The 13,073-nt window shown below is 54.3% G+C and overlaps 1 protein-coding gene across 1 annotated transcript; it reads left to right on the forward strand.

The window, feature by feature from the left end:
• Positions 1 to 472: 472 nt before the first annotated feature.
• POMGNT1 (protein O-linked mannose N-acetylglucosaminyltransferase 1 (beta 1,2-)) lies at positions 473 to 12,812 on the forward strand. Its single transcript, XM_010167396.1, is given in 22 exon segments — positions 473 to 583; positions 3,663 to 3,771; positions 4,177 to 4,292; positions 4,604 to 4,669; positions 5,110 to 5,223; positions 5,877 to 5,994; positions 6,295 to 6,393; positions 6,908 to 6,918; positions 6,920 to 7,045; positions 7,625 to 7,695; positions 8,002 to 8,077; positions 8,818 to 8,901; positions 9,058 to 9,099; positions 9,313 to 9,371; positions 9,915 to 9,987; positions 10,291 to 10,419; positions 10,743 to 10,868; positions 11,028 to 11,092; positions 11,474 to 11,518; positions 11,696 to 11,831; positions 12,313 to 12,422; positions 12,710 to 12,812. Coding segments are annotated over 22 exon segments (1,989 nt in total).
• The last annotated feature ends 261 nt before the right edge of the window (positions 12,813 to 13,073 follow it).

Below are 13,073 nucleotides of genomic sequence, written 5' to 3' on the forward strand. Positions count from 1 at the left end.
GGGACCCCGCAGGCCCATATGACCGGTGATGGCACCTCCGTGACACCTGCCAGTCCAGGGCCCATCACCAGCTCATGCCTCTTGGCCACTTCTCATTTCCAGAGGCTGGAAGCAGGCCCACCACACCACAGCAGCCTTGCTAAGGGATTGGTCTGGAGCAGAGGTCCTCGCTGGCCCATGGGGTCAAGGACTTCCCATTGCCCTGCTCACAGGCCTCCAGCAAAGCCTGGCCTTGTGGATCACTCCCCGTGGGGCTGGCAGGCAGGGAGGCTTTGTGGGGCTTCTGCTTGTGGTACATGAGTGCTCTTTATGGCCACTGCTTGTCCCAGGTCCTGTCTTTGCTGGGGCGAGGGTTTGAAGGCGCTCACCTCCCTCACTGTGCACCCATCCCATCCTGGCAGGGAGCCCCGATGGACACGGGAGCGGAGCAGAGCATGTCCTGACCCCTGCCCCACGCGGCTGCCCCAGGACTATGGACGAGTGGAAACCCAACTCCACCATCAAGCCCCACAAGAAGCGGAGCTGGTACCTCGCCTGGAAGTACAAGCTGATGAACCAGCGTGCGCTGCGGAAGCTGTGCCAGGTGAGTCACCCGCAAGCCTGTGATGGATTAGGGAGGATAATCTATAGGGTTTACAAGATTATGGAGCAGCTGTGTGGGTGGAGGTGGAGCAGTTGCTGGCAGTCCTGAGTGACCTAACATGCTGGGGAAGCACAACTTTTCCCCCAAAAGCTACAGCTGGTGGCTTTTTGCCCAAGTGTGGAAGGGTCTGCCATGTCTGCAGCTCCTTCCAGCTGCAAATGGCCCTGTTGGATGGCTATGGCAGGAGGTAAATTATCCAAGTGTCTGTCCTTCAGAGGCTTTCAGCTAAAAACCCCACTGATTCCTCCTCTCCTGGTCCTGGACCTGTGCCAAGTGCAGCAGGGCTCAGCCTGCAGTGGGAAACCACTCCTGCCCTGTCTGGTTTGCCTTCAAACCTAGTATAAGGCACAACAGGTGGACAGAGAGAGTAGGGCTGAGTAACGGGATCTCATGCCCCAGAGGCAGCTGGTGTCTGGGAAAGCTGCAGGCTTGGTCACTTGTGCTGTAAAACAGCCATCCTGGGGGGTGTCTGGGGAATAAGGGCAGGAAGGGTTTGGCCCCATGGCAGCAAGCTGCAGAAGAGGGGCTGTTCCTGAGATGAGCAGAGCTTGGAGAAATCTGGCAGTTGGTTTCTGTGGGAGGGAGCAGGGGAGGGTTTTGTGTGTGCCTGGGAGGACGAAGGCTCACGAGGGCTCCCTGGGGAAGGAGACTGCCCAGCTCTGCGTCCCCTGGGGTGCATGGGGCTTGTGAGCAGGCCTGCATTCAGGCAGGCATTGCTCATTGGGCTGGGGGCAATGGGCTAAAGCCTCTCTGCTGTCATCTCTCTCTTACATGGGACTGCTGTGACTTAAAACACAGATGAAAATTGAGCTTAAAATATGTAAACTAGAGTTGCAGTTCTGGAGTAGCCAGGTCTACAGTGGCTGGGCCTGTCAGCAGCTCTGACTGAGCCAGCCTTGCTAGTCTTGGCTGCTGGTCATTGCTCTGGTCACCTGGGCTGTGGGGTTCCTTCCCTGCCTCTCCAGTACTGACTGGGGTGGAAGGTCTGGGCAAGTTGGTAAGGTGGCCTTGCTGCTGGCCACCAAGCACAGCCTGCTCCTTGCTGTGAGCCCGTGGCTCTGTTCTTGCCTAATTAAAAGCTTTCTCTGCACAGATCTCTAAAGGTGCTCATACTCCAAAGTCAGCAGCAAATCAACAAGCCAAAATGCCGTAGTGATGTTTATATTGTCACTTTTCCTACCTGTCCATATCCTGTCTCTTATTGCTGTTTTTCCATCTTCCTCTTCCTCAGTTACTTCTTGAACCCGTTTGGCTGCTTGACAGAGGTAGCAGCAACATGTAGCTTTGAGGCAATAGCTGGCCAGGTAGAGGGGGGATCCTTTTAGTGCTTCTCAACAAGGACAGACCTCTGTGGGGTCTCAACCCCATACCAGACCTCAGAGAATCAAAGGTCCTAGAGCTGAAAAAGGCACAGATTTTTAGGAAGCAAGCTGTTGGGGTGTTGAGGGGCAAGGGAAGATGTATCAACATCCCCTTGTGGGGGGACCAGGCTATGAGCAGACTCCACCGACCTCTGCCCTCCTCTTCCTTGGTTGGTGTGACACCTCTATGCTGAGTCGTGGGATGCTCCAGGAGGTTAGCAGGACCTGGGGAAAACCACTTGGTGTGTCCATAGCACAGCTGAGCCAAAGGGACACCACTTTTGGCTAATGGGATGAATCTGTCAGCAGCACCTAGCAGTCAGATTTGGGCCTCCTTGGTGGCTCATCAGTGAGCTGGATGATCCCTTCTGGCGTGGATGCTGGCAGGGAAGCTGTGCAACAGTGTTAGCGTTGAGGATAATGACTGTTTGGAGCTTTGTGTCTTAAATCCAACAGCAAAGCCTTCCCTCATCGTGTGAGTGTCCAGGGCAGCTTTTGAGCTCTCTGCTAGAGCTGTTCCTCAGCCCCAGAGCAGGGCTGTGGCTGCTGGGCAGGGACCTTGTCCTCGTGCAGAGCACCACAGCCACCACATGCTGCTGTCACCTTTCCACTGTGAAGAAGCACCTGGGCCCTGGGTTACAAAGCTTACCTGGGTCAAGTAAAGACAGATTGCTTCAGCTGAGGCCTTGTCTTTAAACCCAGGCCATCCTGCATCCCTAGCCAGCACTGCAGCTCTAAGACCATCCTCTTGGCTGTGGCCAGACGTGTTCTTGCAGCTTACATCTGCAGGTGGATTGTTTCCCAACATGGGATGTAGGTGGTCCAAGCTTTCCTGGGTGGCTCTGTCTCAGAAGAGGTCCTCTTAGCATGGAATCATTTCTGCTTTACACTGGGTCCAAATACCAGGAGAAGGACTGAAATGGGGGAAGAGAAAAACAAGATGTATTTTAATAAATAGAGGTGCCTGTAGAAATGAAGTCTTTTTACCCTCCCCTTGATCTTGGACCAACAGGCCCATGGGAAATGTGATGCTCGTGCTGGAGTTTCCCATGGGCTGCTCTGTAGCCCCTGGACCTTCCCATAGCCCTTTGTGTCAGCGTTCACACGAGTTGCCTTGGTTTGCTGTGGAGGGTAAGGCTGCAGGCTGTTCTCTGGTACATTGTGGTTTCCTGAAGCCAGACCTTAGCTATGGCCTTTGCCTTGTTTTAGTCACAGAGCATCTCCTCTCCCTCTGAATACCTGGATACATGCTCTGGTTGCAGAGGGGGAGACGAGAGTAGTGATGCTGCAGGAGAGGCAGAGGTTGTTTACCATGGGAGCTGTAACTCTGAGTTCCCAAACTCTTTGCATGCAGAGACCCTCAACCTTGACACAATATTTCAGCAGCAATCTGCTCACCAGTCTGGAAGTAGGGACACCATGGAAGCGAGTTAATTCTCATCTATCAAGGGTTCAGTGCTCTCCAGCTAATGAAAGCATTTCACCCTAAAACTCAGTCACCTGTATTTCTTTCTCTTTGCCTTTTCCCAGAAGAAAACAGGGGAAATGGCAGATGCCTTGCAAGATCTCCTTGGGGCGCCCTGCAGCCTCTGCCAAGGAGGTGCCCTGATCTCAGGATTGTAATGTACAAGTTGGTAACACAGTGTCCTGCGTTGCAGACGGGTGCTGTCCTCTTCCTGCTTGTGACTGTAATTGTGAACATCAAGCTGATCTTGGACACCAGGAGAGCTGCTTATGCGGAGGAAGAGGAGTCTGCTCAGGACTATGGTGAGCAGCAGCATCTTGCTTTTTTATTTTTTGGAAAACAAGGAAACTGGAGGGAGGGAAGTAATTTCTTTAAGTCAGAGCAAACTTGTGACCAGCCACAGCACAAAAGACAGGTCTGTGCATGTGGGTTTAATAAAAATGAATAGAAAAGGCTGTTCCCATTTCTGGTTTGTCTACTCAAGGCTTCAGCAAGTTTGGCTGCAGAGGTCTCTGTGGGGCGAGCTGGGGCCAGACCTGTTGCCGTTTTGGATTTCCCTTACCTGCCATCCCCATAGATTCTGACCCATGTCTTGCTGGACTGGGATACCTGGTGGGAATGACCTGGAGGCTTGGCTGGGCTAGCGTTGAACCAGAGCAAACCAGAGGTGCCTTGGCTGGTTGACGCTGGGCATTTCTCCCCTGCAGATGATGAGATGCTGAATGTGGAGGTCCCTAGGCACCCTGTCAGCAACAAGAAGGTGTTGGATGTTGAGGTGTACTCCAGCCGGTCGAAGGTCTACGTGGCTGTGGATGGGACTACAGTAAGTGACGGGTGCTGACCATCCCTGTGAGCGGAGGATGGGTGGCGCTGAATGGGTGAAGCCCCAAGCAGCAGGTGTTCAGAGCGCTTCTGTGGCCAGCAAGAAGGTCAGGAGTGGATCCTACTCCTGCTAACAGGTCTGTGGAGGTGTTGTCCCCATGTTGTCTTCTACTCTGGCATCCATCACAGCCATGAGGAAAGCCAAAATGTCACGGGAGCGAGACTCGCCCCTTGTTTGAGGGCTCCATTGTGATGAATGGGCAGGGAATAAGAGGTCTTGGCGTATGGTTCTCATCGCTTCTCCACTTGCAGGTCCTGGAAGATGAGGCTCGGGAGCAGGGAAGGGGGATCCACGTCATCGTCTTAAATCAGGCTACGGTAAAGCATCCCCATGCATCTGCATTTGTCTGTCTTACTGAGCGGTGTTTGTCTTTGCTCTTTAACTGTTGAGGGCACAAGGCAAAGGGCAGCAAGGAGGGAAGTCCCCAAATGCTTGTTTGCCTGTGGTTTCCAGAGCACGACATGGTCAGCCAGAGGGTCCCTGCAGTGTTTCTCTTGCAGCTGCCCAGCTGGCCTTGGGGAGCAGGCAGGGGAGAAGTTGTGAGGTTGGGTAGTGCTGTCCCATGGACCTCAGTGCACTCGTGCATGTGTGAAGGTCCAAGGGCTGAATTGGCCTGGGGACTAACTCCCTGGCATACCAGAAGAGTAACTCATCATGTTGCTCAGGGGCTGAGGTTTCCAGGACAGGTTTCCATAATTCTGCATGTCCTGGCTGTATAATAGCATTTAAAATGCATCTGATGTTTGAATACCAACAGGGTCACGTGATGGCCAAGAGGGTCTTTGACACCTATTCTCCCCATGAAGACGAAGCCATGGTACTTTTCCTCAACATGGTTGCCCGGGGCCGGATTCTGATCTTCACCATTAAGGTATGTGACCTTAATGTCAAAAGAAAAAGCCACCATGAGTCAGGATGACCTGAAGCTTGTCTAGGTAGTTGCCTCCTGAATGTCATCAGGCATTCTCAGGGCTAAATGTCACATCCCCACTGGGCTGTGTCTCCCTGGCTGGATCATCTCCCTTGTTCTCTCACTCCCCCTTGTTGTTACAGATATTGCTGTGTGCCCAGCAAGGCAGGAGAGCAAAAAGCAGATGTGTCAGAGCCTGCAGCAATAAACAAGAGGTTAGATGGAGAATGTACATGAGGAAATATAAGGATGTGGTGGCTTTGGCAGGGGCACTGTGGACTCTGCTGGCTCTGGGCTGCTGTGTGAGCAGCACCGTGCTTCTTCAAGGTTTCAGGTTTAGCTGTGTGAAGTGTTGCTGAACACATGACCCTGCTTGAGAGCAATTTGGTCTCGAGGAAGCAGGAGTCTGCAACTCCTCTGACCTCCCTGTGGGTCATGATGAAGCCACCAGCAGGTTTAGTGGCACAGAGACCTTAGGAACCTGCACTTGAAGGTTTCTGGCTCAGCTTGTTCAAGGGTAGGAGTGGGCCCTGTACCTCTTTGGTACTGATAGGAGGCTTTCCTTGTCTGCATCAGGAGCCAGACCTCAGCTGCAGAGTTGTGTTTTGTTCCAGGATGAAGGCTCCTTTCACCTCAAGGACACAGCCAAGAATGTTCTGAAAAGCCTGGGGAGCCAAGTTGCACCATTCCTAAGCTGGAGAGACATGTGGACATTTGTGGGGAAGAAGGGAGGTGAGTCCACCACAGGCCAGGAGAGCGTTCATGGCTCCTTTTTTGGGGAGAAGCCAGGTGAAGGCAAACCCAGCCCATCCCCAACATGCTGCATGAGCAGGGAACAATTCACAGAGAGCGGCAGCTCTGTTCCTGGGGGTGAGGGTGGGGATGGAAGCAAAGCATGTCCCATCAGCAGCTCACCAGGGCCCAAAGGGAAAAGGTACCAAGCTGCCACCCTGAGCTACAGCCCCTGGTCATGCCTTGACACATCAGGGATGGGCCCTTCCAGACAGTCCTGACCCTATGTCCCTGCTCCAGGGGAAGTGTATGGGGAGAAGCACGCCAAGTCTCCCGCCCTCTCGACATGGGGTGACCCCGTACTGCTGAAGACAGAAGTTCATCTGACCTCTGTGGAAGGTAGGAAGTAAGATCTGCTCTGTGGTGACAGGTATCTCTAGGAGATGACTGCCTGCTGCTCTTTTTGAGTCCAAGCTGTGGGTCTGTTAGCAACATCCCAGGATGGATTTTAAGGCTGTTTGAGGTGGGGATGATAACTTTTAAAATGGGGACATCTTCATTTCTTCCTGCTTCCATGGCAATTCCAGGCATGATTGTTGAGAAAGGTGAGGATGGGGAGGTGGGGATGTGGCCTGGCCATTTGTCACATCTCCAAACGAAGCCCGATCCAGTCTTTTCTGAATGTTGACCTTGAACAAAGCTACTGCTCAGAGAGGCCATAGGATGGGGTTGGCTTCTGAATGGCTCCTGTGGTTATATCCTGTATCCAGAAGTGTTGCTTGTTCATAGCAATAAGGAGTGGCTTGTTGATGGCTGAGCCCAGGGAGAGCTGTCTGTGTGGCAGTGCAGCCTGGAGCACACTAGGTGAGGTCATGGCGATGAGCAGTCTGTTTTTGCTCCTTGGTGCCTCCAGATGCTGAGTGTGTTTGTGTCCCTTTGCCCTGACACAGAGCTGATCCGCCGCCGGAAGAGGTTCTGCAGCAAAGTAGAAGGTTATGGCAGCGTCTGCAGCTGCAAAGACCCCACACCCATTGAGTTCAACCCTGATCCCGTGAGTGCAGAGGCAGAGTATTTGGGGAAGGCTCCAGGAGGGAGGGCTGGGCTGGGCCAGGTGTGTTTGCAGCTCAGATGCAGAGCCCTGTCCTTAAGCACCAGTGGTGAAAACTGCCCTTGGGCAAGCTCTGAACCCCAGCAAAGGTGAGGTGAATACACATGGTCGTGTCATGCTGGCAAAGGGGAGTTCCCTTGCCCTACACCTGCCCCGAGCTGCCAGGTTACCATGGCTCTATGGATCTCAGTGTGAAGGGCAGAGCCTGTACGTTTGGGGGAAGAGCAGCTATGATGGCCTTTGGGCTGTCCTTGGCACCCTGATGGGGGATTTGGACAAAGATCTCCAGGTGGATGCAAGTTGGGATTTAGGAGCTGGGTCTGAGGTGGGATGACAGGGGGAAGCTGGCAGGGTCCCCAGCAGTGCTGAGTGGAGTCCTGGTTGGTCAGTGTGGTCCTGAGCCAAGGGGTAGGACTGTGCAGCTCTGCTGTTTTAACAGCAGGGTTGATCCCTACCCCTTGGATCCTGCTCTGAGTGGCATGGCCTCCCCCAGCCCCACTGTCACACGTTTTTCTCTTCTAGCTCAAAGACAATAAAGTCTTCAATGTGCCTGTAGCTGTTATTGCAGGGAACCGCCCCAACTACCTGTACAGGTAAGCACTTCCAGGGGGACGTGGTTCTCTGCTCTGTGCCACGAGACCAGGCATGGCCCAAGCCCTCCCCTTCGTCCTGCTGGCAGGATCCAGCCTCCTCCTGCGGTTGCCCAGGCACTGTGAGCAGACCTGCTTGGACAGATCCCACAGTCCCTGGCCATGGGAAAGGGAAGAGCCCAGGGGCAGTAGATCCTGTTCCCTTTCCATGCACCCTTTCCCCCACCTCAAGGGATCCATACCCCTCTGCTGAGTGGCCCCGGCCCACTGGGGCTGTGCTGTGCTCATGCTCCTCAATCTCTTCCCCAGGATGCTGCGCTCCCTGCTGTCGGCTCAGGGCGTCAATCCGCAGATGATCACAGTCTTCATTGATGGATACTACGAGGTGAGAGCACTCCTGGAGGCCCCTGTAAACAGGTCCTTGGTCCCCCAGCTGAGAGGATGTGGTGCTGGCCCAGTGCTTGGTGGATGGCAGGCTCTTCATCCTGCTGTGGGTCACCCTCCTCCTCTCCACTCCTACACAAAGTCAGTCGGCTTAGCCAAGCCACGGGTGTGGACAAAGCTGCCTTGTCTCAGGAGATCCTTCTCTCTTTTTGTGGTGACATGGGCAGTAAGGGGATGGAGGAGGCCTTGGTGGGGCCTTCTTGGAGCAGAGATATGTCAGCCCAAAAATGGATTACTTCTGACCCCAGTGTGGATATGCTTGGTCAGAGAGGTCCCTTTCTTGGCAACTGTGAGAGGAAATCAGTTGATTGTGGTCTCAACATGAGGCAGCTAGTAGATGTTCCTGGGTATACCTGTTTTCTTTCCACACTGTCCTTTGGGGACTGGGAATTTTGGGCCTCTCAGATATTCTTGCATACAACTTTGGGTCTGCAAACTAGCAGGGCTAACAGAAAATTAGGGTGATACTTACAGCCTGAAGGGCCAACAAGGTTTGGCAAGTTCCTTGCTGTCAGGTCTACAGCGCAGCATCATGCTGAGCCTCGCTTGCCCTCAAGAGGACAGCCATGTGTAGGGGATCCCACAGGCATATCCTTGTCCCAGGGAGCTGACACTGGCAAAGAGTGGGGAGAATGTATCCAAGCCCACACATTTGATGACCTTTGTATCTTTCCATTGCAGGAGCCAATGGATGTCGTGGAGCTGTTTGGCCTCTCAGGAATCCAGCACACTCCCATCAGCATAAAAAATGCCAGAGTTTCCCAGGTGAGAGACCTTTCACAAATCCTGGGAGAATTATTTCCTGGGACCTGGGATAGCATTTGAGGGAGGCAGGCTTAGCCCCGTGTCTGTGCCAGGCTACCACTCCCTGTGGTCTGGGGGTTGATGCTAACACAGGCAATGATCTGTCTTGTCTTGTAGCACTACAAAGCCAGTCTGACTGCAACCTTCAACCTATTCCCGGTGAGTGAGGTGTCTGCCTGCACCTGGTTTAATTGCTTGCCTGTGGGAGCAAGACAGCGCAGGGTTTCCCTGGGCGAGTGGCATCTGTGACCTCCATCTCATGGGAGATGGAATTGGTCCTGTGGGCCAGGGAACAGCACAGGTGGGAGACACTGCTTGGTGTCTCTGCTCTGTCCTGGTCCTATCCCTCTGACATCTCTCCTTGCCCTACAGGATGCTAAATTCGCTGTGGTTCTGGAGGAAGACCTTGACATTTCTATTGACTTCTTCAGGTAAAGCTGTGGGTCCCTGAGCTCCAGTTTGGGTAGGGCATTTCCTAGAAGCTCTCTGGCTGCTCAGGAGACATCAGACCCCTGCCATGCTGTAGCTCACCTATCCAAGGCTGAGCAGTCCCCAGGCAATGGCCATAAATGAGCTCTGCCTGCAGAGAGTCTTGAGTCTGCTCTCCTGGCACTCAGTGCAGGGTGACTCCGAGGTCTGGGATCTCTTCCTGATTTACTTTTTGGGGACACTAATCCATTCCGTACACACATGGTTAGGATTGCTCCATGGCAAGAGGACAGGGACAGCATCTACCAGGGTTCCAGTTCTTTCATTAAGGTTGAGGGACAATATTGTCCCCTCCCCATGGTGAGATGTGGCTTAGCTTGTTTGGGTGCTTCTCCCCTGATCTCACACCAGCATCAGCCATCTCAGCCCAAGAGATGGGTTAAACAGTCCCAGCAGTTGCGGGTGGCTTGTCCCTTTGTGGAGAATTTGCCTTGGTTTGCCTGGGGAAGGATGTTTGACCAGGAACTGGGCAACTCTTTCCTCAGCTTTCTGAGCCAGTCAATACACCTTCTGGAGGAGGATGAGAGCCTGTACTGCATCTCGGCTTGGAATGACCAGGTGGGTCAGGGAGGGTGGTGGAGCAGGGACACCTCTGCCCTGTGTTCTTCCAATGTCAGGCTGAGGTCCAGGTTCTGTCTGTAAAGTGGAGTGTCCCCCCACCATAATCCTAGGTGGGTCTGTCTCCCTAGCCCTGAGCTGTTTTAGAAGTGCCCCTGCAAATCACCATCCTGTTCCTGCCTTGTGCTTCCCAGTGGCTGTCCCCTGCTCCCTATGCTGGGAGTCTCCATGGAGGAAGATGCCTCCTGTTTTGTCAGGGTAGGGATGCATTGAGCATGCTGACTGCTCCCCTTCGCATGGCAGGGCTATGAGCACACAGCTGAGGACCCCTCGCTCCTGTACCGTGTGGAGACCATGCCGGGCCTGGGCTGGGTGCTCCGGAAGAGCCTGTACAAGGACGAGCTGGAACCAAAGTGGCCAACCCCTGAGAAGGTGAGTACCCTAGAAGGACCCTGTCTTCTGCACACCCATCTCTGCCCATCAGCAGTCCCCAATCATCACCCAGTCCCTGTGGGTACAGCTCTTGAAGGGACCCTGTCTCTTTCTGAGCTTCCACTGGGAAAGATTCCTGAGCAGAATGGATTGGGGACAGACATTAACTTGAGGACCACATAACCAGCCTGGCTGGAACTGCCCAGGCAGGCTGGGGCCAAAGGGGCTGGAGCTGATGTGGGCAACCAGAAAGGTCCCTGGGTAGCCACACTACCAAATCATGTCCCCAGACTTGAGTGTGAGTGGCAGTTTCCCCTCCCCAGCTCTGGGACTGGGACATGTGGATGCGGATGCCTGAGCAGCGGAAGGGCCGGGAATGCATCATCCCTGACATCTCGCGCTCCTACCACTTCGGCATCGTGGGGCTCAACATGAACGGCTACTTTCACGTGAGTGACCTCCCTCAGCCCCCAGGCCCAGTTCTGGTGCTGAGCTCTAACTCAGCCACCTTTCCAGGTAGTGGGGATGCTTGAAGTGACCTCCAGGTACTGCTGGCTCTGGACTGAATCCTTTTTTCCTTCCCTCCTCTCTCTCTCTCTTCCTCCCAGGAAGCCTATTTCAAGAAGCACAAGTTCAACACAGTTCCAAACGTCCAACTTAAAAATGTGGAGAGGTGAGTACTGGTCAGAATGAGATCTGATTGAAACAGTTGCTTGATCTGACCCTTGTCCCCTTGTGCAGGGGACATCTCCCTTCCTTCAACACCCATAACCTCCAGCCTCAGCACACTGGCCTCCACTGGGGAATCCTTGCAGTGGTTTTTGTGAGGTTGGGTTCAGCTACCCTGTGCTCCTGGTAGATGTGTTGAGGGGTCATGTTTTTGCTGCCATATCCTCCAGGATACATGGCAGACCCTGCTCTCCTTTCATTGGCTCCAACCTGCCTTTTTGTATTACACCAAGGCAGTCTAAAGTTTGGATCATCTTGGGATGATCCCTGCTTATCAAACTCTCTGGCTCTGCCCTGATCTCTCTGCTCTCTCCTCCTCCAACAGCTTGAGGAAGGATGCCTACGAGACTGAAATTCTTCGGCTCCTGGGGTAGGTGCCTGCAGGGAAGTTGGGAGACCAGAAGGCACACTGGGTGAACCAACCGGGGCAGAAGAAAGGGTGGAGTGGCCCTGGCAGCCCCAGCCACTACTTGCCTGTCTGAAGCACCCTGCAGTGGAAACAGGGAGGAGGGGAGGTCCCCTCTCACTCTCTCTTTTCTTTCCACAGTGAGGCTGAGGTCTTGGACCACAGCAAGAACCCCTGTGAGGACTCCTTTGTGCCTGACACTGAGGGCAGAGTCTATGTCATGTTCATCAGGATGGAGCAGGAAGCAGATTTCACCACCTGGACTCAGCTTGCCAAGGTGAGGCTCCTGACATGGCCCATCCTCACTCCTGCACCGATCTTGGCATTGCTGGGAAATGTCTGTCTGGGTTTGTCTGTGGCCTTGGGTACAGCTCAGCAAATGGATTCTTGCTGCCCTTGGGTGGTATTTAAGCTGTTGGTGTTTACAGAAGCCACTGGGTTGTCCAGGGCAGATGTTTGGCTCAGTGGAGAGAAGTCTTATGATCTCCCTGTGAGGGACCTCAGGGTCTGAGCTTGTGTGGGTGATTCTGTCACATGCACAGAGGTGATGGTCAAACCCCTTGTCTTGAGGCGGGGATGGGAATGGGTTCCCACTCTTCTCTCACTGATGGTGGCTGGCACTGCCCCAGTCAATGTGCTGTCCCCTCTCTGCTGTGTCTTGGTGAGGGGCGGGGATGGTGGCTTTTCCCTTGCAAGAGGACACCTGGCCCTGGTGTCTGTCCCCTGGCTCTGATGCCTCTTCCTCTCTACCTTCCTAGTGCCTCCACATCTGGGACCTGGATGTCCGTGGGAACCACAAGGGGCTGTGGCGGCTCTTCCGCAAGAAGAATCACTTCCTCGTGGTGGGGGTCCCTGCCTCCCCCTACTCGTGAGTATCGGGGGCACAGTGACCTGGGTAATCCCCTGCCATCCTCCTGGCACTGTCCCCTGCCCAGGGCCTGCATCATCCGCTTCTGTCCCAGCCCAGTCCGAGGGCATACCACCCCTCTTCTGAATCATTGTGGTGGGAGGCGGGGACAGGATGCATGCCCAGGCCTGGAGGATGTCCCAGTGGGAAGGAGATCATGCCAGGGAGGCAGGCAGTGCTGTTGGGAGTTGGGGTCCTGAGGGAGACCACACCCCCTGCCTGCTCCCATCCAGCCTCCTCACCTGCAGGTCCAAGAAGCCCTCATCGGTGACACCGATCTACATGGAGCCCCCTGCCAAGGAGGAGGGGGCAGTGGCAGTGCCAGCAGTTGCTGCAGCAGAGCAGACGTGAGACTGGCAGCTGGGAAGCGAGGGGGACCGGGAGAAAATGGAGACCTCCATGGTGCAGAGACAGAGTTGGCAGCAGCTCCTGAAGCTGGTGACCAGGCATAGACTCCCATTTCAGGCTGCAAAATGAGACCTCAGGCTCCTTCCAACCCCCTGTTGTGGTCTCCCCCTCCTTCGCACGGGACAGGGTTCTTCCCATCCAAGAACATTGGGGTTTTTTTAACACAGACTCTTTACTAACACTGCTCCCATTAGCCCCTGGCTG

This window comes from Antrostomus carolinensis, unplaced genomic scaffold (genome assembly GCF_000700745.2).
Source record: "Antrostomus carolinensis isolate BGI_N321 unplaced genomic scaffold, ASM70074v2 scaffold41304, whole genome shotgun sequence".
NCBI classification, from domain to species: domain Eukaryota; kingdom Metazoa; phylum Chordata; class Aves; order Caprimulgiformes; family Caprimulgidae; genus Antrostomus; species Antrostomus carolinensis.